The 27,340-nt window shown below is 35.8% G+C and overlaps 1 protein-coding gene across 5 annotated transcripts; it reads right to left on the reverse strand.

Annotated features, from left to right (window-relative positions):
* Positions 1–761: 761 nt before the first annotated feature.
* On the reverse strand, positions 762–25,199 carry LOC122045858 (protein RST1-like). 5 transcript variants are annotated; one of them, XM_042606247.1, is made up of 25 exons: positions 24,727–25,199; positions 23,340–23,615; positions 22,735–22,815; positions 21,537–21,813; positions 20,837–21,081; positions 19,353–19,530; positions 19,027–19,214; positions 18,241–18,341; positions 17,013–17,088; positions 14,629–14,760; positions 14,468–14,549; positions 13,887–13,959; positions 11,438–11,606; positions 11,200–11,330; positions 11,010–11,101; positions 9,522–9,610; positions 9,230–9,442; positions 7,462–7,539; positions 6,655–6,837; positions 4,453–5,322; positions 4,092–4,379; positions 2,569–3,222; positions 1,803–1,947; positions 1,525–1,646; positions 762–1,398 (listed from the first exon to the last, which is right to left on the reverse strand). In XM_042606247.1, the coding sequence occupies exons 1-25, from the start codon at positions 25,141–25,143 to the stop codon at positions 1,003–1,005; spliced, it is 5,556 nt and encodes a 1,851-aa protein (XP_042462181.1). In that variant the 5' UTR covers positions 25,144–25,199; the 3' UTR covers positions 762–1,002. The 5 variants fall into 5 exon arrangements, 1 of the variants encoding a protein (XP_042462181.1); XR_006130136.1 differs by lacking the exons at positions 762–1,398; positions 1,525–1,646 and adding an exon at positions 2,085–2,200 and having other exon boundaries at positions 1,824–1,947; XR_006130137.1 differs by lacking the exons at positions 762–1,398; positions 1,525–1,646 and adding an exon at positions 2,085–2,200 and having other exon boundaries at positions 1,824–2,009.
* Between the last annotated feature and the right edge of the window lie 2,141 nt (positions 25,200–27,340).

The following is a 27,340-nucleotide window of genomic DNA, read 5'->3' on the forward strand; positions in this document are numbered from 1 at the left end:
CGGCCTTCCCACGTAAGGAGAACTTCGCGGTGCTACTGAATGAACATCCCACACCGATGATGATCTCCCCGCGACATTAGAAGATAAGATGCTTATGCCATGGAGGAAGCAGTGGACTAGTGCCTAACACTGAAATGTTCATTGCACAATAAGCGGAATCATCGGATCTCATTCAGCAGCATCACAAAGCTCTCCTCATTCAGTAGCACCACAAAGCTCTCCTTCCTCCTGATGACATCGAGCATCATGTCATGGACGGTTGCACCAAGCTACGACTCACCAACTCGTTGAAGCTTAAAAGGAAGTTGACTGAGTTGGTTCCGAGTCCTTCCAACATAACGTTAACGATCTTCCAGGAATTGTCGGCTTCCGTCCGACCCAACTTCAAAGAAGGCGGTTTGCCGGTCACCAGGCTATCAACCATCTCAACAGATCTCCGACAACAGAATGCCTTCTGTTCAGTCTCTTAACGAATACAGACAGCTCTCCCGAGAGGGGAGAGGAGAGAGTCATTTGTTCTCTCCACGGTTGGTCCTCATAGTGGGTCTTCTAACGGGTGGTTCACACGAACATTCTTTGAGCTTGCGGCCTCTTCGAATGAGGAGAGATGGTCATTCGAGAGCGACAACCTCACTCCCAGCAGCACTGCGATTTCCTGCTCCCATGATCACCATCAGATCTGCAGATTACTGCTCAAAGTTCCCCCTATGTATCCAGTGATTTTGTGAGCTCATTTCTATTATTTTCTATGACAAATTAACTTGTTGGAATCGTGTGTTTAAGTATCTTTTGGATTTACAATTGGGTGAATATCTGTGATTGAAATAAAATATACAATAGAAAAGGTATAACTGGAACAAAACACTAATACTAAAAAGCAATGAACTATCAAATGTAACTTAAGAAGAATGTTACCGTCTCAGAATCAATCGAGCTCAAGGTTAGCAAGTTTCACTTTTCCGAGGGTAAGAACTTTAAGATGATGAGACTGGCAAACAAAATTCACTTGCATTGATGATCCCCATCTTGGAGTTCGACCACCTCGAGGTTCACAAGCTTCAATTGCTTTTCGAAGGGTAAGAACTCCTTTAGTGCAAGGCAGGTTTCGAACGTAATGCGTGAAAGTAAGACTGATGAATTGATTTCGCTAGCATCAATGTGGTTCTTCTGGGCCAGCACACCACCGGAATCACCTATGTGTCCTGCCCAGACGCAGATGCGCTCAGTAGAAATCCAGAGCTTATCGGCGACTGGAGCTGTGATGGAGCTCCAGGAGCTGTCGGAGAGGAGAGAAGGCAAAGTGACAGGCAAGTCACTTAGGACGGCTGTTGGATCAATTATCAGAAGAGGCATATACGCGCAGCAAATGCTCGATATCAGACCCACAAAACGCAGTGCCTGTAGGGAGGAAAAGTGAATCTTTTATCAGTTTATTAGGATATATGCCTAAGCAAATGCTCCATATCAGACCCACAAAACGCAGTACCTGTATTTCATTGGAAAACTCATTTAATAAACACTCACCGTTGAGGGATATTCGGACACACAGCAAATCTCGAAAGCATCAAGAAGCCACTGTCTTTTGACCCTACCCTCTGCGACTGATAGAGCTTTAGCAACTTCCACAAGCATGTTCCACCATGCACCTGAATGTTGAACTATTTCAATGTCAGGTGTTCAAGTCAAACTGACATCAAAGTATTATTGTATAGCACTTCAATACTTAAGGCAAATACTAATGTGATGATGATGTTAATCCACATTCAGAACTATACAATAGCATGGAATTAGTCAAAACTCACCTTCAGTTTTTCCATTCAAAATCTGAAATTTTAACTCAGACAGTTCGGAAACAGGAAAACATCTTCCAATAAGCTTAGCTTTTGTGGAGATTATCTTTGCAATAAATGAGTTGTGTTCACCATGCAACTGATGAAGAACTGGAACCTGAAATATAGGCCATCAACCAACAGGATCCGTTCAGGACAATGAAGTGACAGGAGGCAAATCTAAAATAAGAGCAGTTTCAGCCCACATGATCTTGTAATGCACGGGAAACATGAATTTAATGCTTGCAGACATACCCTACTTTTGGTTAATCCAATTTGTATAGGTCATTAAGGACCAGACGTATCATTTTAGGAGATAGGAATGGATTAATCCCAAGACCTCATGCAACAGCTGCCAAGAGTATAACAACCTGACTAGGAGGATACACCATTGAATTTAAGGTTAGAAATTTTCTAACACACATGAACCATATCAATACTTGAAATGTCACTGATGGATTAAAGGAATAACACGTTTTGAATGGTTCAAGTATTTCAGTGTCCGTTGTCAGTAAATATGTAAGAGAATTGGTTCTTATGAAGGGGACTAGTATGAATGCACTTGTTCTAGTCTACGCTTGATTTTACCCAGCCTGATATATGTCAAACAATAAAGAAATCAAGCTCCTTGTATGAACCCAATAATAATCTTGAATTGGGCTGGAAGGATCTAACAAATTATGTTCAGTAAACACCTACAAAACGACATAATTGAGAACATTGAGAATAGCACAAATACCTGTAGCATATCCACAAGCCACTCTTTAGGAGCTTCAGAAAAGCAACTTGTAGCAACTGACCATTCCCCTTTGGACTCGGTATATTCTTTCGAAAGGCCATCATAGATCAATGTAGGCAACAAGTGAAACAAACAGACCATGCACTTTTCAGCATTTGCTTGGATTATGAATTCTTTAGGGGCCTCAACAAGACATTGATGCAGACCATTCCAAAACGAAACTCTTAATAATTTTTTCTCTTCTGGTTTGCAAGTCAAGTATGATGAAGAAGATGAACTAAAATACTCGGCCAAATCACTGAACAGTTTCTCAAGCCTCTGACTTGAGAATATTTTACATATATTTGAGACATGTTCTAATAGAAAAGTTTGCAAATTTAGTTCAAGTCTCCCGAATCTAGAAGAGTCAGAGAGCTCGTCCACAAGATGCAGGAAAGGGCCAACATGGCTTGCGTGAGCTAAGGATAGATTTAAGCATTCTATCCGAAGACATTGAATAGCATGTGGCATTTGCATTTCTGAAGTCATGTTCAAATCATACTGCATGCATCGTCTAATGAAAACTCCCCAATCCAAAGCAGGCAATCTAGGAGCTTTGCAAAGACATCTTAAAACACTTGCAATTGTATTTGCATCAACAACTTCACCTTCTTCCTGAAGATATAAAAGAATCAGATTTCAGATTGCTTCTATGAGCAAAAAAGTTTAGAAAAATAAATAATTACACATGAAGTACAGTGGATCTTATCAACCCATCTTAAGATATCATAAAAATAATTGGAAAAATAAAAAATTCATCCACAAAACCTGTTCTTCTAATTGACCCCGGACAGCTACTATAGCATGAAGGAAATGGAAGAGATGTTGAAAATCTGTCTGAGGGAATGGAATTAGGTTAAGTGAATTAGGCTATGCTCCTAATATATATGAGCGGTGGATTGGATTTCTTTTTGTACCTCCCAAGTCCTCCTAGGCAGGTGTGTACCTATCTTTCTTGTCATCGGCATACCAGGAACCCTAAAGAGTATTTTATGGCATACACAGAGTGGGGAGTTTGAGGCGTATTCTCATTCACAGTTGGATAGAGATGCCAGAGCTTAACTTCAAACAACTATTTCATAGGTATACATGATCATTTTACTGTATAACCAATAAAACCTAACAATATTAAATACAAACAACTATGGTAATCGGCATGTCTGTGTAATAGAAAAAATTGTATATGTGAACTACTATCAAAAAAACTTAGTGTCACAACCAAAAGGTACAAACCCAACAATATCGAAAAGTACGAACAACTATGGTAATCAACAAAGTCCATGTAATAGAAAAAAATTGTATATGTGGACTATCGAACCAAAAGATACAAATCCCAACAATATGGAGAAGTAGAAACTATTATAACCAACATGACCATGTAATAGAAAAAATTTGCATATGGACTATCAAAAAGCTCAGTGTCTCCACCAAAGGATTTACTACAGAGACTGAAAACAGAAAATAAATAGAATTAATGGCATAACCTTAATTTTGTTGATATCCCTTAGCCACATACAGAGTCTCCAAACTAAACTTTCCTCCTCGAAAGTTTGTGAGTTTGAACTTGTAGAAATATTTTGTGAACAACTGAGATTAGGAAGCTCACTTGACCGCAACCTGCATCTAAGAAGCGAAAGTGCCCAAGCAGCATATTTTTTAATTTGCAAATCACTTGAGTCCTTGGCAATCAGAAAAATTTCTTGCACCATTGATGTTGCCAGTATTTCACAAGCAGGACTTGAAAGAACAGGACCACTGACAAACATTGATTCCTGAGAGAAGGATATGATCAACTAAGATATATGAAATTCTCTTAGAACAAATGAGCTAGAAAAATTAAACAACCTGATCATAATTCAGCTGTGATATGGTTGCCAGAGGATACATGTGAAGAACATCACCAGCACCTGCACCAAGTGCATTGACAACTCCAAGCATCCCGCCAAAGCAGGCAGGAGGATATGAAAGATTATAGGTGCTTCTTAGAATTTCCATTAGATGCTTTACATCATCAATTTTCACTGTGTGTACCCCTATGTCCAGTATGCAGGAAAGAAATGAACCAGCACCAATACAAGATGCCATCAGAAAATTTTGATAAACAGCTCCAGACTTTTTAAGATTCAAAAGTTGAGAAATCAACAAACAATAACGGCCATATAGAAGATCAAAGTCAATCTTTGCTAATTCATGTCTTTGGCAAAAAGCTGCAACAAATGGAAGGGCAATACATGATCCCATACATAGGGGTATATCTGACTCATCGGAAACTGATAAACTATGTCCAGAGAAATCATATGAAATCCATGAAAACAGTAAATCCTTAATGTTAAGCACAGCATCACAGAGACCGAAGTGATAGAGTGCAACAACAGAATATCCCAAGCCAAGAACTAGCCCTACAATGCTCCAAGCATCCTCTTCGATGTTACAGTAAGCTCCAGGAAGTGAATTTGAACTCATTAAATGATGTAAGTTACCATTAAGATTCTTCAAAGAATCCATTGCAGAAGGACATAACTCACTTATTCTCAGAGATAAGGTACTAAAGACACTCTGAGCTAAAGAGGCTTCGGTATATCCAGAAGGTTGTGTTTCACTGTTCAAATCAGCATTGTCCTCAATTGTGTTCCTATTCAAAAGATTTTGACAAGCAAAACCCAGTCCCAATCCACAGGCTCCTTTAACAAGATAGCTTTTGCTGTTACAAAGAACCTATTAACATGAATAAGGAGTATGAAACAATTGATTCATGAGCACTTACAAAATAAGTAGAAAACTTAAATATGTATGCAGATAAGTAAAACATTAAAATCATTTGCTTAAAGTATTGCAAAAAGCAACTAGAGCTATGAACAATGATTTTTTTTAAAATGGAAAATTCATTCCATTACTGCATGGCTAACACATGTTATAGTAACAAGATATATGCAACAAGGGAAACTATATTTCTTTCCTCTATTTCTTCCTATCAGCTACTTCTGCTAACATTTTTCTATACTGATCATTTATGATGATAATTACTCTTTTTGTTACTAAATTACTACTGTTGTTATCATTTCCAAGGTTTCAAGTAACAGTTCATGCAATGTTTTAGTGCTTGCCGAAATGAAACAGTTGAGTATTGTTCTGTCTCAACACACAGCACTGTTAACAGTTCGGCATGGTCTAACCTGTGCTAGCATATACTATATTCATAATTAGTTTTAAGAAGTTATGGTTAAGATGTTGTTATCATTGTTATTAATATATCCATTATCAAATATTAACTAGATTAATATACCATATAACTTAATAATTACTACTTAAAATTAATATTGTAGAAACCTAATAAATGTATACCCAGTATTACTTAATAGTTATATATTAATAATCAATATCTCTTCAGTTATAAATTATATATAAATAAAGTTTATCATTAAACCCAATGCCAACCCCAACCCTAGCACATCCCCTTTTCTTCTCGCTCCTCCCTCACGTGTCATTTGTGTCTTCTCTCCAAGTAGGCAATTATGACAGCATCTCTGCCTCCCAACCTTAGACATATCAACTTCCAATGTCAAACGCTGACAGCGTCTGCTTCCAAAGGAGATAGCTAAGAGGACTCTGCTCAACTCTGCCTCCAACAGCTTCCACCACTGCTCTCCTCAAAATAACTCCTGTGGTAGCCTAACCAAGGTTCATCTCAGACTCCTTAGTGACTCTTTCCAGTGACTGACTGCTCTGATACGACTAACCAAGCTCTCTGACTTGACCCTTGGAACAGCAGGTACCACTACAACTATCTCCTGTGCAGACAGGTTCAGATTTGGCCACTGTGCAAACCCCTGTCGACCGAACAGAACAGTAGGTCAACGCTTGATCATTTCTATGATAATGGGCCAAATTTTAATAAATTTCAGTTGATTATGACTGAACTCATCCATTCCAAACCCATTTCCGAGACAAAAACAGCACTGTGATTCTAACGTTGAATTTCTCCTAAGGTTAGGTTCCCACTGCCATTAACACATTACATTGACAACTAGCATTGGAAAAGTTTTCTACCTTGAGAAGTCCATTTGCCACTTCAAACCTTTGTTTCCTATCAGTTGCATCAAAGCGAGTAAATATCAGACCCAGAGAAATTGCAGCAGACCACTGTCGTTGTTCATGCTCATATTCAAACAGCCACCTCAAAAGAAATTCTGATGCAGAAGACACCACCATATGAGCTGATGAATGTAAGACCTGATTCAAAAATATAACTTAATAACTAGATAGTAACAAGAGGAGCAACTACAAGTTAGCCTTACATAAAAGTTCAATTTATGACACCCAGTAGCTTAGTGTGCTATAAATGACAAGGAATATTATTTTGTTCAAATAACATCCAAAACTCACATCAGTGAGAGGTTACAGAAAGAAGGAATGGTCCTTCTACAGTCAACTTCCCTCAAAATCAATGGAACAATAGTTACCAGATGCACAAAGCTTGAAAACCTCTACTATTAGTTTAAATATTTAACTAAAGATATTATCAGAAATGCTTCTTGTAACTAATGGAAACAAAAAGTGGAAATGTTACAGCAACTTGTATTTTGTACTCAAAAAAAGAACGAAAAAAAACTTGTTGATCAGAAGGAAGAGTTCATTTTTAAATAGTTGACGATAAAAAAAAGTTTCCATTTTTTCAGATACATAAAGAAGCGACATTTTTCAGCAATTGATCACAAAGCAAGTTTCATTTTCTTACCATGCATAGAAAGTCAACATTTTTTAATAGTTGATCACAAAGCAAGTAACATTTTCTTACATGCATAGAGAAGCAACATTTTATAATAGTTGATCACAAAGCAAGTTACATTTTCTTACCATGCATAGGGCAGCAATAGCAAAGGCAATGTTTGAAGAAATCCGAGGAATACCCTCTGCCCCAACTTTGCACAATGTCTATATTGAAGGAATAAAATATGACATCAGTAAAATAAACACATAATAGTATGAACTTGAACCAAAAGACAACAGGAAGCAGAACCAAGCCAAGCATTTTGATGTGAGGCGAATCTAACATCTCAATCTATCTATTTACATCTAATGAGCAAGAAAGCATAGTAAATGGACTGATACTTCCATAAATAATCAAACAGAAAGGGGAAATGATTGAGATAGAGCGGGGAGGAAGAAATAAACAAGAGGGTGTCAGAAAAGGAAAGAGGAGAAAAACTAATAGACAAATGTGAGAGGCTCTTCCTTGCTTCTTTTCTCTCTCATCGCTTCATACCTAGAGGGCAGTGCTCCTTTGTTGCTCTTTTATCTTTTTGTATGGACCTTGAAATCTTAATTTGTCTCACCTACATTTCCTAAACTCTAATTCAACATATAAGTTTCTCCTTGATCTTCAAAGAGAACCTCCAAGGCAAGAGTTCCTATGATTTGACTAGTGACAATACTCTCAATAGGGCTAAAAGAAAAGATTTAAGTAGCTATCCTTTGACAGTCGAAACTTTAAAACTGAGGCTCAATCTGATCACCATGTCAGCAATGAAAATACAGGACAATAAAAACAAACCATGAGATGCACCAATTTGGGTTGGCTACATGGATCTATCATACCATTGTGTATTATATAAAGCCGTGTAATAGTTGTTCCCAAATGATTTATAGATCTCTTTTGATTATGTTAATTAGAAATTTCTTTGGTTTTTATTTGCTCCCCAAACTTTCAAACTTCTAATTAAATCAACTTGTCTAAGAATATCAATTGTCTTCGAATACTTCTTTTACAATTTAACATATTTTCACCTTTTTAGCAACTATTGGAGCTATGCCTGATTGCTAAAAAGTAATATGTTATCGCTCCTGGAGAGTCTGCATATCCATCTCACGTTCTAGTTTCTACTGCATTGACCTTTTGTAGTTTCTACTGCATTAACCTTTTGCATGTATAAAGTTCTTTACTATCGAACATTAACCCATGAAACATAGTTTTGCATACTCTAACCTTAAAAATTCCCCTTCCAGATTAACAGATAGACATCAATGGCATAAGGTTCCAGAAAATCCTCTTCATTTTTAATTACAAAATTTCTATTCTATGAATAAACATCTCTATACACTTTTTTGTTGAATAATAGGATCCAATATTTCCAAAACCTTCAAAAAAAATTTGTGCATCCAACTTAACTTTACCACGAAGCTTATGAATGCTAAAGTTATAACTTAGATTCTTGGGCAATAAAAATATACATTTAACTCCAGAAGACTAAACATTTAAGCAATACAAGCCCAACAGATAAGCTAAACAAGAAGGTACATGCCTCCAGTCTTCTCAAATATAACATTAATTAACTATTAGGTACACAATTGAAGATAGAGATTCTAGTGGATTTTGATCTTTTCTAGATTTTGCATCAGTTTCGAGTGCAGAATCCTCTGGTTCTTTGATGCAAGCTTAGTGACTTGAATCTAATTTCTGGTTTCTAATATGAATAAAGTAGAGAGCTAAGATCCATCAGAAAAAATAAATGTCTTAACAAGAATATGCAGCAGATATATATTGCAGAGAGGAATACCAACTAAATACAGATAATGAAATAAAACAAATAAACACTAGTTTAACAAAAGCATTTACTAGACAAACCTTCAAGATATCATTGGCAATTTTTGAACTATTGTAGAATGGAGAAGATGATTTAGCATCATGAAGAGTAACCATTGCTTCCAGCCAGTTATGCATGAAAGGCTTCCATGATTGAAGAGCAAGAAGTGCGATGAAAATGTTTCTTGATACATGAAGAGACTCAGCAATTTCCACCAGTGCTCTCTCATATGCAACATGTACTTTCCGCAAATCCTATAGTCGTAGCACACCAATGGAATTGACAGGAGTGGAACAAAAGCATAAGGACTAAGCTGAAGTGCTAATATCTTGCCTTAGTTGTTGCTTGGGAATTCAATTCCTTGGGAGTAAAAACAAGGGTTGATAGAGCTGCACCAGGTAATTCAGCAGCTTCCAGCTTTCCTGGAATAAAATAAAAGGTTAACCATGGACATAAAGGATTTACAAGGATTCATCCAAACTTCAATACATAGACAAGCATTCACAAGGTTCATAAATCCTTGATGCTGAACTATTTAAGCTTTTTCTAAAGGCAAAATCAATGTTCCCACAATCACTATCAGAGAATGATTCCCAACAAACTATGTCTGTTTACTTTGCAGATGAAGACAGAGCATAATATGGATTTAAGGAAACCCAGTTGTTTGAGACAGAAATAGGATTTCAGACCTGTGAACCCTAAACCCTAAACAATCAGACCAATGGACCAACTGATCAGATGGTGATTCAATTAAAATGATATATAGATAAATAGATTAAAATATAAATTAAACCACTTTAATCAATTACACATGATGCCTGAACGAATAGTGATAAAGTGGTTTCCCCAACAAAAAATGTTTAGCTTTAGAAACAAGGAATTTAAAGATTTAGATACATTCAACTCCACTACTAAAATCATACATAACAAAGAAGATAAGCATATTCTGGACCAGGTCAAATCATTAAACAATGAACAATAGACATGCACCTAATCAGGTTGACTGGGGACAACTACATCAGAGGAACCATTATATAGAGTTCAAAATAACCTAAATTTCACGTCAGATGACCAGAAAATAGCAAAGCTACCTAACCAAATTAGGAAAGAAGTACAAATAGAAATCAATGGTGCTTTCAGGCAATACTTAACTATCTGTATACTATTCTCATCAAGCAATTAGCTGCACTTTATTTTTCACTTCGCATATTGGTATTGTTCCTATATATACTCAATCCAGATGATTATAATTACATCAAAGGAAAAGCAACTAAAAGAACATAAAACTAAGTTCAAACAATAGATATGAAGATTAATAGCAATCAAATGGAACTTTAAGCCGACTTAAATATCTGTGTATTGTTCTAGTTAAGCAATTATACGAAGTTTATTTTTCACTCATATATTAGGGTGTGTTTGGTTTGCCCCATTTTCATTTTCATTTTCTGAAAAACGCGCGTTTTTCATTTTTTAGAAAATGACTTTTCCGTGTTTTTCGTTTTTTTAGAAAACGCTCTCTCATTTTCTTAAAAATGAACGTGGAAAATGCAAACCAAACGCGTTTTCCATTTTCTCAGAAAATGAAAACCGAAAACAGCGTGGAAAACACAAACCAAACGCCCCCTTAGTATTCTTCTTATACATATGTTCAATCCAGATAACTATCGTCAATTCAAAGAAGAAGCATCTAAAAGAAGATAAAACTAAGCTTGAATAATAATATGAAGATTTTATGATTTAACAAGTAAATGAGTTGTTTAAGCAAACTCATAATGCATAAGTAGTAGCTTTCATGAGACTGCTACTTAAAAAAAATTGTACCTTGTAAAAAAATTGCTTGAGGAAAAACATCTAGTAATTTTTCAACTTTATGCACTGCAACTCTTTTTTGTTTAAGTGCTCTACGCCGGTTTCTGATTCAATAAGCAAAGTACACATCCATAATTTGCCAAGCAAGAGAAGAAAATAACAAAATTGAGAAATGACATGAACATATGATTTGATTGCTAACATGTGTTCAAATTCTAAAATCTTGACTTCAAGCTTCTCCATGCCATTGAGTAATTTCACATTATTTTCAGAAACAAGTAGCTCTAAATTTTTCCTCTTGAATTCTGGAATAGCTTCCTGAACATTTCTAACCTAGAAAATTATTGTATTCAAAGAAAAGAGAAAAAGTATGAGGCCCAAGCAACAATAAAGCTAACAAAAATGTTAGCAATATGATGACATAATAGTGAATACTTCACCTCATAATGAGACAATGACTCAAATGCAGCTTCCTGTGCTTTAACCCATGGAGATTCATAGTTCTCTCTCCTAGATGTTCCAATTTCCCACAAGATATTGATAATACTTTTTGAAGCTTTAGAATAAACTTCAGCATCCATTGCTCCCCACCTTAACAAGATGCATAAGCTAAAAAAAAAACAGATTAGAAAACAGAAGCACACTATAAGCCAATAAGCTACAGTAGTAGCATCTTGAAAAGAAGAGATCTGAATGATAATTTTTCTATTAATGGCAATTAGATATGAGAGAATGAATGCATTATGCATAAAAATTGAAAAATATATATCTTATAACTTTACTTTTTATTTCACTCGTGTTTATTTGTTTATTTGGCCCAAACTGAGGTGCAGTTAGGGCAGATGTTTAGCATAATTGAGTTGACTTAGGGGATGAATGAGTTCGATTTGGTAATTTGTTAGGTTAGGTTGAGTGGGTTAGGATTGTGTTAGATTCCAGTTGGGATCATTCAGGATTGAATTGGTTAAGCTATGGCTGAACCAAGCTTCAGTGAAACAAACATGGTTAAGTGGCTGATCTAATGGAATGAGGCATCTTAAGGTGTCATCTTTTCCCCTCTTTCCCACTCATTAGAGTCATTTGCTCCCGCAACCCTTCCTCCGCATCCCTCCTAAGCTTTGATTGACACCAGCTGTAATTACTACTACTGTGCGTCTCCTCTTCTACTAGCACCAACAACCTTTATTGCTCCCCCACATTCATTCTTCCTATTCCATCTGTAGTAGATGTTATCTTTGCTTCCTCGCACATGTTTTCTCCTCACCTCCTGTAGTAATCAACCCAGTTTCCTCCTCTTTACTGAAGTTGCAACTCTCCAACTGCAGCATATCAAAGTGGCTAGATCACAATGATCCAATTTCATGTGGGGCAAAAGTGGCAATGCAAAGATGCTGGCAGCCTGGCAGTATCATTAATCTGAGGGGGCGTTTGGTATGAGCATGAGAATGGGAATTGGAATAGGAATCATTGTATTGTGGAATGGGAATGGGTATGAGCATGAATATCACTCTTAAAAGCAATGTTTGGTTAGTTGCATACTTTCTATCGGAATAAATTAATATTTCCTTTTTTACCCTTAAAGTAAAATAAGAGAAAAAAATTAGATGCGAGAGAAAGATGAATGTGAGAGAAAAATATGATGAAGAGAATGATGAAAGAGAAAGTATGATGAGAGAGAAAATGTGATGAGAAAGAATGAAGAGAGAGAAAGTGTGATGAGAGAAAATGAGAAAAGAGAGTGTGATAGAAGAGAGCATGATGAGAGATAAAATATGATGTGAGAGAAATTATAATGGGAGAGGATGAAGAGATGGAAAATGTAATGAGAAAAAATGAGGGAAGAGAGAGTGTGTGATGAGAAAGATTGAGGAGAGAGAAAGTATGATGAAAGAGAAAGTGTGATGAGAAAAAAAGAGAACAGTGAGTGTGATGGGAGAGATGATGGGAGAGATGATGAGAGAGAAAGTATGATAAGAGAGAAAGTGTGTTGAGGAAAAAAAAGGAGGGAGTGTGACAAGAGAGATTGAGGACAGAGAAAGTGTGATGAGAACGAAAGTGTGATGAGAAAAAAAAAAAAAAAAAAAAAGTGTGATGGGAGAGATTGAGAAGAGAGAAAGTATGATGAAAAAAAGAAAGAAGAGAGTGTGATGGAAGAGATTGAGGAGAGAGAAAGTATGATGAGAGAGAAAGTGTAATGAGAAAAAAGAGGAAAGAGAGTGTGATAGGAGAGAGAAAGTGTGTGATAAAATGATGAGAGAGAAAATATGATGAGAGAGAACAAGGAGAGAGAAGTGATATGAAGAAAAAATAAATAAATAAATAAATTTTGATATTTGATATTAAGGGAGAAAATTTTAGTTTTAGGTCAAGGGTATTTTTGGAATAAGAGAATATTTTGATTGATGAAAATAGGGTAATGGCTCATTGAAGGGGAGGTACATGGGAATGAGTTATTACCCAATTTCAAGGATTCATTCCCTTATTTTTATTCCTATTCCTATAATCCAAACATTAACAATGACAATCAATGATTCTCATTCTCATTCCCCACTCCTATTCCCCTAAACCAAACGCCCCCTGAGTTAATTGTGTTTAAGTTCACACTTAATGACTAATTGTTATTTGTGCAAATAATTATCTCTGTGACCAACAATGTATGATAAAGCAAGAATATGTCGACTAATAAGTCAATATTTTAAGATAGGATCCTTTGATGCATTCCTATTCTGTCTTGTGCTTTAATTTTCTTCTTGACATTACTTTCAAGAGTGGATGCCAAGTTAACTTATCTAGAAGATCCTGGTTACTTTATGATTACCTGTTAAGAGTGTTAGAGGAATGTTATGTTTAACATAAAAGATATACTTTAACAAATCTTGCTATTCTTACCTATGAGCAACAATAGGGGACCTGGAATAGTCAAGCAATTGGTCTGAAACAACATCCCAAGCTGTGTAAAAATCTGGAAAGGAGAAATTTCTGTAAACGTGATTTAATAAACAGCTGGCAGAACAATACCACCAATAAAAGAGAGAAAAAAAATAATGCTTAGTAGCAACAAGAGTTCAGCTAAACAAATTTCTGCAATGGGTAAAATATATCAAACATAACATTAATAGCAAAAAATATATGTTGAACATGATATACAATCAACTAATGTAACTGGGATGAAATCCAAGATCATCTAGAAACTTTGAGAACCTTAATTTCACATAATGTTTTGTGTATAAACATCAAAATCTTACTAGTTTCATAATTAAGAGAGCATTTAACTGCTCAGTTGGCTATGAGCAACCATCAATTGGAAGGAGAAAGTGATCAAACTCATTCATTTCCATACAAAAAAACTAGTATGGTCCTTCAACTTATGGAAATGACACATAATCACAACAAAACCATCATAGGATGGCATGGCCTTTCAGTAAAAAAAAATCATTAAGTAAAATTGCTTGAGAATTCCAGACTACTACCAATTACATCTGCATCACAAAGATAAGCGAGGCTTTCCAACCCAAGAGCATGCACAACAGAATCTGGGTTCTCAATTAATGACTGTCAACAAAAAAAAAGAGTACTCTTGCTGTTAATACCAGTAAGCTGACAAAATCAGAAACATCTCTTTTAAGTTTACCGAGATGGACAGGATCAAGTCAACGCCCCTGTCAGGATTATGACTACAAACATCACGCACTGAAGCAGCAAGACTAATACAAATTTCTCTCTGAGAAGTGAAGTGAGAAAATGCTTTGGGTTCCAGAAGACCCTAAATCAAATAAAAGTGACTATTAGAATCAACAGCAAATTAATTGAACAATTAATAGATATCAATTGAAATTCAAGATGTATATGACGACAAGTAGGGATGTAAATGAACCAAACAATTCGCGAGCTATTCAGAGCTCGATTCGGTAAAAAGCTCGTTTGAGTTCGTTCGTTTATCTTATTGAGCCGAGCTCGAGCTCGACAGTTTTATCGAGCCGAGCTCAAGTTTAAGGATATTCGGCTCGTGAGCTCGCGAACATGTTCGTTTATAGGCTCGTGAGCCAAAAAAACGAGCCTTAAAACGAGCCTTAAACCGAGCCAAAAAACGAGCTCTAAAACGAGCCAAAAAAAAATGAGCTCTAAAACGAGCCTTAAAATGAGCTTTAAAATGAGCCAAAAAATAAGCTCTAAAACGAGTCAAAAATGAGCTCTAAACGAGCCCGAGCTCGCTTAACGAGTTAGGCTCGTTAACTTTGATAATCGAACTAATAACGAGCCGAGCTCGAACTGTTCGCGAGCTTGATAATTCTAAAACGAGCCAAGCTCGAGCCTTGTGATAAAAGCTCGATTCGAGCTTGAGCCGAGCTCGAGCCCGAATATAACTTAAACGAGCAGAGCTCGAGCCTAATACTGTTCGGTTCGGTTCGGCTCGTTTACATCCCTAACCACAAGAATGCATAGAAGGCGAACAAGTCAATGACATCAACACATTGAAATGTCCTAAGTGAAGAGATCAATAATCAATACCATAGATAATAAAAATTGTCAGTCATGGGCGTAAGAAGATAACAGATGATGATGAACTAGTGCAGTTATATGAACCACATTCACATGCAAAAAAGAAAGGCCTTCACAATTAACAAGCAATAATATGCCCCTCATAAACCTAAACAAATGCTTCCAGATGAAGTTACAAAATTTTGTAGATCAAACTGAAGAGTTGCTAGGACAACATATTTATACAACAAAGCCATTCACCATTAACAGGCAATTGATATGTTCCTCCTAAATCTAAACAACAAACTTCTTGATAAACTTTCATGATTACACAGAGACAAATGAAATCATGCTTCTTACTCAAGTCTATAGACATACTTGCAAAGTATTGTCCAAGATTATTTTCATCTCTAGTGGCTATTGGTGACCACTTCCTAGAGTAGGAAGTTCTATTAAGTAAATGAGTATCTATTAAGTAAATGAGTAATGATATAAACACCACAAATGCACTACCTCTTGGCACAAGTATAATTGTTGGCAATGTAATATTGCAGTGTAGCTCATGGTTTGAAATCTCGTAGCATGTTAAGCAATATAGTTAATAGTTGAAATGAATCATTTTGATTGACATAGGTAATCCCTATGTCATCTGTGTTGATCATGCTAATAAAAATCACACATGCCAAAACTCAGGACTCATTAGCATGCTACGATATGTCTCAAAATGAATCAACTAATATTTGTTAACTTTTTGAAGCTTGTGTTGGTTTAACACATTATGAAAACTATATTATTCAAGCCTTGCTAGAAACTCTGACCTAGAATGATATTTTAATATTCTTAGATATATAGCTGTGACATAATTAAGGTTTAAGTTTATTATTTTAAATTTACTTGAGAAATTGTTAGTTTTGGGTTACAAAGTCATATTTGTACAAAGAAACCACTGTAGGGTTGTAATATTTTTCTCTTTCAGCAAGTTAAGCTGTTCTTAGTGACTTATCAAGTTGTCTTCTGTTCTTTTTTTCTTCTTCTTAATTTGCTTTCTCACTATATCTCCAATTCACCACTGGCGCCATGCATAGGCACTCCAGAATGGTTATACAACAATGGTATTATTCCAATCAAAGACAGAAACTCCCACACGGTTCGAAATTTCGAACTTTGGTGTAGCTCATCCTACATAATGAACTTAAGCTGAATTAGAAGAACCAAATTTGGTCATCAATCTAAGTTACACCATTTTGAAACATTGCTTCAACACAACTATGATTCTCATGTAACCTTTTGCAAGTTCAGTTGTCCCCAAAAACCATTGCTATATGAGTTGCATAATTTTTCTACCTGAGTGGTTAGTTCTTCAAAGAGGATGGCTCCTCTTAGTGGCTTTGGTGTCCTGCAAATTTGGATGTTTTCTTGTGGTTTCATAAGCAAAAAAGGCATATATGATGGCAGAAACGGAGTACAAAGATGACTTCAGATAACAAAAGTGATAAAAACAGATATCAGAATACTGACACAAGTAAGCCAACTTACCTGCATAGTTCCAAAGGCCAAATCGTTGACAACCCACATTTTACAAAGAAGGCGAACACCTGTCCCATATAATACTCTACAAAAGAACAAGTACATAAAAGTAATGAAAATGGTTACATACTAACAAGACTGCAGAATAGATTATTGATCTGATGAGAAAAATGAGAGTGAAAAGGCAAGAAAATATCAACAAGCTGTCAGGATTTACTAGAAGTTAAAAATAAATCCTGAAGTCCTAGGCATATAAAGTTTCACAAGAGAGAGCAAGTTGGGAATTACTTGAATTGAATACAAAGAAATAAGATTTGGACAGCAGTCATATCTGATGCCAAATTGAAATACTTCAGGCTAATAAATATGTATGAAATTCAAGAAACAAACAGATCTTGGCAACATTCAAGATTTCCCAATTTGACCACACCAAAGATAGCAAATTAGATCAAATTGCAACTTTGCCATTCTTGACAGCAACTAGAGTGAAGAATGAACATGACAGATTTTCAAAAGGATTAAAGAAAGAACTCATAAGCTAAAGTGTCCTAGGACATTCATATATCCTGCAGTTGCAACACACCTTGGCTTTGTTAACCATTCAAGAAGCCTTTGATATTTACTAATAACATTCTTAACATAAGTAATCCAGGTCAAAAACCTTTCATATCATAGATTTAAAGATAAAGATAATAATAATAGTAATAAATGGTTTTATTTGACTCTTCTATCATTTAAGATACTTATCTTTTGCTACGTCTGCAGTATTTCAACAAAAGACCTTGCATCTGAATCACATGTCTCCTAAATGTGGGAGTGGATAGTTTCCCCTCACATTTAGAGTCGTAAAGAGTTAGGGCTTTGAAATAATTTGTAGACAGGAGCTTAATTATAGAGTCAATTCTGTAGAATCCTAACAGGGAAGCACTAAAGTTAGCACTAGAGTTCTAATCTAATATAAGAAGGGAAAGGAACTTGTTTATGAAAAAAATATTAGATTAACCGAATTGCTAAAGTCACCTATCACCTTTGTTTCTCTTCCTTTTCTTCCTATTTTCCAGCTTTCTTTCCAAAGTCACTTGATCTGACTTCTTTACTATCATGTAATATAATATAATTCAACTTCGCCATTATTTTGCCATTATTCCATTTATAATAGATGTGGAGAAAGCATGCCTGAATTATGAAATTGTCTTTATATGATATTGGAACATAAAAACAAGCTATGGTAACGTACGGCTTTGAATGTGCATGAAGCATTGGCAACAAGGTTTGTAAAATAAGTGGAACCATAGTAGAATGTGTGGCAAGTGATGGAAGCATTTCCAAAAGTCTGATCTGCAAAAGAAAAAGAGATAACCTTTAACTAAATTGAAGAAATGATTCGGCTTTGAAGAGCATTGTGGAGGAAATAAATAAACAATTTTACATCATCTTCAATCATGGAAGCACATTGTGTATGATATAATCCAAATATTGAAGAAGATAATTGTATTTGATGAGGTAGAAGCATATAACTAAAAATGATCATAATTGGTCCTGTTAAAAGAAAAAGATGACAGAACCAACAAAAATAGCTTGTGGGTTTCCACCACCAGACAATACTGATGTATTGAATCTACTGACAACATAATGCAAAAAGTAACTGTCAGCCATATCTCTTAGCAAACCACAATAGGAAGACCTTATATAGCTACGTCAAACACAAATGTCAATATGACAAAGTATGCAGCAGCAGAAATATTAGTGATAGTTCATAAGAAAATAATGATGATAAGCATAAATAGTGAGACAGGTATATTTGGAAGAATCGAAGACAATACTAGTGGCAACAACTACAAGAATAGATTAGCAGCAAAAGTGGAAAAGAAAGTGCACCAATCTCAGCTTCTGATTATCTCATGCAATTTTAAATCTCTAGTTTAAAGAGCCAAATTATAGTTTAGTAGTTCCATCACAGTGTTTCTTTACAACTGCAATTTTCTGCTGATAAAAAATTGCATGAAACTAAGTGCTGACTTACAAATAACTCAGGAGAGTTACAATCATTTCTGCATATCATATTACTGTGGAAGAGAACCGTTAACAGAAAAGGAATACCCAGTTTATGGTCTAATGAACTTATCGCTGCCAAAGAGTCAACAGCAGACACTCTAAATCTAGGATGAAAGAGCAAAATGGAAGCCATATAGCTCAGTAATGAAGTAGATCCTACAAAAAAGAAAAGGAGAAACTGATGTTATGTTACAAAAATCAATGTGCTACACTTTCCAAATAATCAGATTTGAGAAGAACAAGAAGGTAACTAAACTCAAAAGCATGCTGAAGTAACTAAAGTGGCATAATAACCTCTGAAGAAACTTTCTGGCAATTGAGGGATTGAGCCAAAATTCTGACTTGCAACAGTTGAGAGATACTCTTTTAGTTGGAAAGTCCAATACATTTTTTCCCTGCAATTCAATTTATGCCCAGAATGGAAATTGCCACCATCTCCAATGAGAAATGAACACGGAGAACAAAATTGCTCCTGAAAATAGAAACAAACATAATACTTGCTGAGAGAGTTAGCAAAAAAATTGAATAAATGCACAACGTAGTCCATTTAAGAGAACCAACTGAAGGCCAAACTAAGCTGTCAATCATAGCTCATACCTCAAGCACCTCACTTAGGTGTCTAGGTGGTGAAAATCAAGGATCTAGACTATTTTTCCCAGTGTTGAACATGCTTGCAACAATTCCATCAATTAATCTATTGGTAGATATTCATTGAAGTAGCTGGTGTCTAATGGACAGAATGGCACTATGCATCTACTACAGTAATAAAAACTTTTAAGTTCTTACTCGTTCTGTACAGGAAAAACAATATGATATTTACTGGTTCAACGAATTATTGAGATTGGCATCAGATTGGTGTTTTAAAAGTTGGGGCCTGGAAGAGTGATGACTGACACTTCATTGGCATTGTCCTCTGCCATTGCATGCCACACTTGTTGGGTATTGTATGATCAAGTGTGCACCACATACTCAAGCTATGTCAAGTGTGGCTTATAACCTACACTAGCTAGATGAGCATTAACTGAGTTGCACATATGAAAATCCAGAATGCAAAAATAAGTTAGGATTAGCTGGCGCCAGTGTGCACGTACAAATTCTGTTAATTTTACCAGTTCTTAGGATTCTCATTCTCACACGCTTTGACTAACCCCTCCCTCACACCCGTTAATGCAACATTGGAAATGCAACACAAACCAAAAACCAGTACGGCAGTACTTAACCGCAAGCAAAAACTGTAACTAAACAAAGTGTCATATTGGTAATAGGTACTCATACTTGAATCTGAGATTATGTTGCACTATTCTAGATAATAAATTCAATAAACAGTATACATAACTACATAAAGGGTATGTCAACATCAAATCATATTCAACTAACATCAAATTCATAAGCATGGAATTAACTTAGCTAGGTCAAAAAAATTTCCTTGCTAAGACCATTTAGCAATATATGGTGACATAACAAACTACTGATTTTGACGTTTTGTATATATCATATGGTGTCAGTCTGAAAGTTGAAGAAAAACATATCCTTTGTCAAATTATTACATTTAACCATGCTTCAAAAAGCAGGCACAGCAAGCAATAAAAACCACAACTGATGAACAAATAAAAAATAAACAAAATAATAACTTGGAGGAGAAACTGAAATATATTGGTCTTTCGTTGAATGGGAACTGATAGCTTTAAGTTCCTCTCAGTAGTTCTAAGGAATAAGGATTAAACTAAATTTGATATAACAGATAATTAGAGTTTTTACGGCAAGGAAAACCATCTAACCTGGAACCAAAGATGATGCCAAAGCCTTAGAAGAACAGATCCCAGTCCCATGGAGGTTTGAGCAGGAGGAATCTGAACACTTCCCAGATCAACAGCCAAGTCCAAAACTATTCTGGTAGCTCTTGAAAGTAACTGAGATGCTAAAGTTTTAACAGATCGAGAAGGAGAAGACAAAAGATTGATAAGAGGGAAAATGTATAGAAGCTCTTCACCATAGTAGCAAAAGGTTCTTTTGTTGTTATTTTCTGCATACATAATGAATCTTATTAACAGTTGTTATCAGGCAATTCAACAATAACTCAGGCAAACACCATGGATCAAAAAGTCAAAAGAGGAAAGCCTTACCTATTGTGGGAAATAAATCAACAATACGACTTACAGCATGCTATCCCTTAAAAAAGAGATATTAAAATGTTCAATTTGTTTACTCGCCTAACCGTCATTTATTCAACCTCCAAGCTTGATTTCACAAAAATATTTCAAGTTGCTAAAAACATAATGTCAGAAAAAACTCAATCACAGTTTGTTTATCGTACATTTCTATATATGGTGAACTAGGGAAGTCGATTACATTGATCGCATGATCTTTTAAAGTAGTCAAAAAACAAAAAGACAAAATGAAACTTCCAGATAGAACTGATCAATGGGACTATCATCTATAGGAGAATCTCAGTGATGAAAAAAAGATATAGATGCGCACCGCTTTCATTCTTCCAATTGTATAGATAAGTTAAAAGCTTCAAAGCAGAGAGGTGCTCATGTTCAAATTCCACCTTGGAAAGTACGATGGAAACAAAAACAGTAACCATAGCATGCTCAGACAGAAATGGTAAACCAAGCTCTCTTTGTGCTGCCAAAAGTCGCTTTGACAGTTCAAGAATAGTTTCAGTTCCACCCCAAGGCTTACCAGGGAGAATACACAAAGACAAAAGATTCTCTAGCAGATTATTACAACAAATAGTGGCATCAGAGTTTATCTGCAAAGATGTTATGGTCAATTAGCATGATATGTTTCCAGACTAAAAAGGTACTAACTTCAGAAAGAAGAAATCAGCATCCAGATGCGCAGATCTAACAATAGACATACATTTAGGTGATTTCATGGAATCAATTATTGTGTTTAGGTAAGCTGTAAGCACATGAAGCTCCCGGTAGATGTGACTAAACCTACTATATAATCCCTGTGAAGCAAACAAACTTGTCTAAGATTTCGGAAATAAAGCATACTTACACTATTCCAAATTCAAATTATACTGTGATTTGTTACGGTACTTTAAAAAATCCAACAGTTCCATATGGCAACTACATAAAGACTGAAATTGTCCTTTTTCACATCCTTAAAATTGGATTTCAATAGTTTACAATAACAAAAATTCAAAAAAAAAGGTAGAGCTCCTTGATCAGTCCCGCATAGGTGGAAGGGGATTATGATGATAGATGGGCAACAAGAACGTGGCTATTACTAAAACCAGTCCAGTATTGGGCCAGATCATGATTAAATGAATCCTAATTGTATTTCTCTTTGGATGATCCTCAAGCAGGAAGGCTCCATTTAGTTTAGTTACTAGATGAATTTTATGGTACTTCTAATTTGTAACACACTTATATACCACCAAGAACATAATGCAATGGGTTTATTTCACTTTCTTCCAGTGAAAAGCAAGAATCCTAATAAGTGATTACCCTAGAATCACACAACACTACATCCTGATTTTTATACACTCACCTTGCCAACAACGATCGATGAGGAACTACATGGAAAGCATTTTCTCAAATGACTACAGTCAGGGGAAAACAACTGGTGGAGATTATGGCAAACCTGACTGAATTAAATTTATGATACTATGATAAATGGCTTAAAAGTTCCTAGAATGTTAAAGATCGGATGGAAGGAGTACCATTGAACAACTCATTTGCCTCATAATCACAACAAGTGCATCGACCAAATATTCAGCAGAAACCAACAAGCACTTGGATTCCTGGTAGAAGAAGATAGTTTATGATTGTAAGCAACAAAAATTGAGAAGCAAGCGTAAAAGAAAACAATGAAAACTAAAAATAACAAGATTATATTATTCTCTTGTCACAACTACGGCAATTAAGAATGAGCACTGGAACAAAAAAAACAGTAAACCACTAGCCTGAAAATAATTCGTTATAAAAGACCAAATAGATTGCTAATTTTAGAAATGATTTACCCACAAGGATTGTGGCACTGGAATTATATTGAAAAGTATGGGCTGCTAGGAACAGATGTCTTCTTGAGAGGGATTATTTTTGTTCAAATTTCATAGAACCTTGCACATTCATTCATTTTTAACTCCTGATCAGAACTGACTACATGTTCATAGCTTGGACATGCATTGGGTATGCCCAATCAAGGATGTACGTCACTTTTGATTAGTATACATACTCATTTACCCATAAAAAAAAAGCTATAAGCACATCCAATAGGTAAAAGAAATGCTAAAGCATCAAAAAAAAAAAAATTGAACAATCTTACCTCATCATTGGTGTGGGGGAAGTACTTTAGGCACCCTACAAGAAGTTTCAATATGGCAATAGATTCTGATGGAAATGAACACAAGATCGATACTATTGAAGATATCAAATCACGTGTAAAAGATGATGCGGTAGAGGAAGTATGAAGAATCGAGAACAGGAGAAACGGCCGCAAGAACACTACGACAGTCACCATTCCAAGTGATTTGCTTTGCACTATATATAGCAAAACTTGGTTAATGAGTTCCTGGTGCACTTCTACTCGACATAAGAGCACCTGCCACCAAAAAAGAGATTATTAAAAAAGGGAAAGCAGCTAGAAACATGTCTGACGATTTCAAGCAATGAAGCAACCAATAAGCAATCAAACATCACTAAGAAAGTTCAAATAAAATATTACCAAGAATAAATCAACAGGGAACTAGGAGTGACTCTCCTGTTAATGAGTAAAATAACAAAGTTTTTCCATAAGGCTTGGTTTCAAGTATATTTTCATGGACAAATAGAAGTTTTCAACTTTTAATTTTTCAGTTTAATTTGGTGTAAAACCAAATAATAGAAACTAATATAAGCATATATCCATAAGCTTAGTCTTACAAGTTTGTGAAATATATACATCAATGCCCTCTATAACAATAATGAAATTCAACTTTGGTTAAAAACAAACAAATTATTATATAATTACTTACAGGCCTAATTTTACACTGGTGTTGGAAAGAGAGAGGTCATGATACTAGAAGATACTCTCCTTTAAAGAGGTCATGACACTAAAAGATACTCTCTTCCTCCAAGAATTATTATTAAATCTCATTTTCTTGAACATTAGCGCCCCTCCCTTCTAATATGATCTGGACCACCACTTGGGATTCATATATGGCCTGGATCTGCACTTGGACTCTTGAATAACTTCTAATTCTATGAATAAAGAGAAGGTGGAAGCCGAAGGCAAGGTGATCTATTCTGGTTGGAACCATCAGATCATCTTTTCTTCTTGGTCCAGTTATTGCTGCCCTCTTGTTGTACTCTAATGTCCTATCTGTTACCACCTTTCAACATCCAAGAGTGCCTTCACATAGTCAGCCACACCGTGGTGTCTCTCCTCTCAAACTGAAGCATTACTTCTTGTCAGTCACAGTCTCACAGAACAGTTAATTCTCCATTAGTGATCCCACAGTCCTGTCATCCCGCGAAATCAGGTAGCTCATCCATACTGCTTAGTGACTCAGGCTTAATCAAGTGGTGGATATGTGAAATCCTGTTATCCCAAAGATTGCACAAGCCATTCCTTGGGGACAGGAGAGTCATTCGGTCATGCTTGTGTTGGTAATCAGGTAAATGCTAACTCAAAGACGGACCACAGAAGTATAAGTTAAGAAAGCTTCACTTGCCTTGACGAAAGGGTGCAGCTCAACGGGGTCAAATCTGCGGCCCCAAGAGAGATCGGAAGAGGAGGCGAAACGGACCAGGAAGCCGATTCCCTTGACGAAGAGCGGGACGAAGACAGGAGGGCAGCCTTCGAGCGCGGCGTGGAGCTCAATGAGGCCTTGGGATGCCGTGAGGAGTCCGTCCTTGACGAGGAGGCAGAGCTCTCGGACAGCCTGGTCTGCGACGGGGGCGGCAGGGGAGGCGAGGCAGGTGGCGAGGGCATCGCGGGCAGCGGGGGCGGAGTCGAGTCCGAGAGGAGGAGACGGGGATCGGAGCTTACGGAAGAGGGTGGTGACGGCGAGGCGCTGGAAGGAGGGCGCCGGGAGGCGCGTCTTCTCGAGGAGCTGGCCGTAGGAAGCCCCCACCGCGGACGATTCCATTTCCACCCAGTCGAGTAGTAGAGAACGCGGCGGTTCTCAGTGGCCGCCCAGATCCAATTTATTTCGTATCTATAAAAAGAAAAAAGCAAAAATGAAAGGGCATCCTAAATTATTAAATCATGAAAAAGTATTTTAAAAAAATAAATAAATAAATAAACTCACTATCAAAATAATTATTTATAAAACATTTTATCTATTTTTTTAATCCCAATATCCAGAACCTTCTATCTGTGGTAAAAAATGATTCGTTCACTCCGCACCTCCAACAATTCATCTTTAGATTAAAGATAAATCACAAATGACGATTAAAATTTTTTAAATTTTTTTAACATTTTTTAAAATTTTATTTTTTATTTTTAAAATTTTTATTTTTTATTTTTTTATTTTTTAAATTATTTTTTTTAAAAAAAATAAATTTTTAAATTTTTTAAAACATTTTTTGATATTTTTTTACATTTTTTCTCTTTTTTTCATATTTTTTCTTATCGGAGGGTATTTTTGGTAAAAAAAATTCGTTAACCCCGGAATCAACAAAAACCTTAGTTTTCTGAGGTTTTCCGATTCCGGGCTGCATGACCCTTTTGCTGACGTGTCGGGCATGAAACATTACTTAGGAATCATCGAATACCTAAACCAAACAAGATTTTTGTTGATAACCTTGGATGGATAACCAAGGTTATCAAGAATAACCCCGAACCAAACGCACCCTTAGAGTGAATTGTCTTTTACCACAATAGTTAGACCATTGTTGGCTAGTAGCATATTTTGTCCGAGCATGTCTTCCTTATGCCACAGAGGAGGTAAATCACGGGTGACTATTAATCATTAGTGCAGGTTGCAAGGCATGGGGGAGGCATGCTCAGATATGTCGAGTTTCGATCCCAATACCTCATATTATAATACTACATGTTTTAATCATCATACCGCCCCGAAAGGACAAACAATGGTCTAACTATTGCACCATTACTCCGAAGACAAAATATCCTGGTAATCAAGTCATCGTATATAACCTTAGTTATGTAATTATCTGGTAATCACATAACCAAGGTTACGGGAAATAAAATATATTATGTTATTTGATTCAAGTTAGGTAATATAATAAAAACTTGTTTGTTTGAAGATTTTAATGTATAATCTAATTTAATATTTTATTGTATTATCTTTTATCGCAAAATCAAATATTATTATTATTTTTTTAAAAGTTTTTATTTTACATTTTTTTCTCTTTTTGAACCTTATAGATTTTTTTATAGAAATTAATAGGTAGAGGAGAGAAATAATATAAGGTTTTTTTATGATGTTATTACTAAAGCCAATAGGCTTATTTATACAAGTTATTTAAAATAATAATGAAAAAATTAAATAAGGCATACAATCGTAATTATAGAAATATAATAAACTTGAAAATATTATTTTTCCTAATTGATTCATGTTGCGATGCTAAATATAATAAATTTCAATTGATTGAAATCAATTAGAGATTATTTTCATAATTGTCATTACCCCCGATAAACTCAACGGGAGTGCCTGAACATTGAGTTTGAGCGCTAACTTGGTGAAACGTTGTCTAGATAATGGCTCGATAAATATATCAGCAATTTGATCTTCCGTAGAGATGTAAGAAACCAAAAGTTGTCGAGTCGTCACACGCTCACAAACAAAATGAAAATCAATCTCTACATGCTTGGTACGAGCATGAAAAATATGATTTGTCATAAGATAAGTCGCTCCAATATTATCACACCATATTTTAGGCGTAGCAGTTGGGAAAAAGTGTAATTCTGAAAGAAAATATTGTAGCCAAATAATTTCTGACGTTGCGTTAGCGATAACTTTATATTCAGCTTCATTACTTGAGCGAAAGACTGTAGGTTGCTTCTTTGAAAGCCAGGAAACAAGATTTCGCCCAAGAAATATAGCATATCCACTAATAGAACGTCTATCTTCGGGAGATCTAGCTCAATCTACATCACTGTAGGCAATCAATTCTCGAGAAGACTGGTGATATAAAAGAAGACCATGTAGAATAGTGTCTTTAAGATATCGAAGAATTCTCTTAACACCTTCTCAATGATGTTCAGTAGGAGCATGCATGAATTGACAGACATGATTCACAGCAAAAGCAATATCGGATTGTGTAATTGTGACATATTATAGGCACTAACAATACTACGGTAGATCTGGGGGTCAGACATTG

Source organism: Zingiber officinale, chromosome 2B (assembly GCF_018446385.1).
Source record: "Zingiber officinale cultivar Zhangliang chromosome 2B, Zo_v1.1, whole genome shotgun sequence".
Classification (NCBI taxonomy): domain Eukaryota; kingdom Viridiplantae; phylum Streptophyta; class Magnoliopsida; order Zingiberales; family Zingiberaceae; genus Zingiber; species Zingiber officinale.

Excerpts from the sequence above, each read along its gene's own strand:
- LOC122045858 (XM_042606247.1), bottom strand. The coding sequence starts at position 25,143 with ATGGAATCGTCCGCGGTGGGGGCTTCCTACGGCCAGCTCCTCGAGAAG. Across the intron at positions 5,323-6,654 it reads TGGCAAATGGACTTCTCAAG|GTTCTTTGTAACAGCAAAAG; the intron begins GTAGAAAACTTT and ends TCATGTTAATAG. Across the intron at positions 1,948-2,568 it reads GGCTTGTGGATATGCTACAG|GTTCCAGTTCTTCATCAGTT; the intron begins GTATTTGTGCTA and ends CCTATATTTCAG.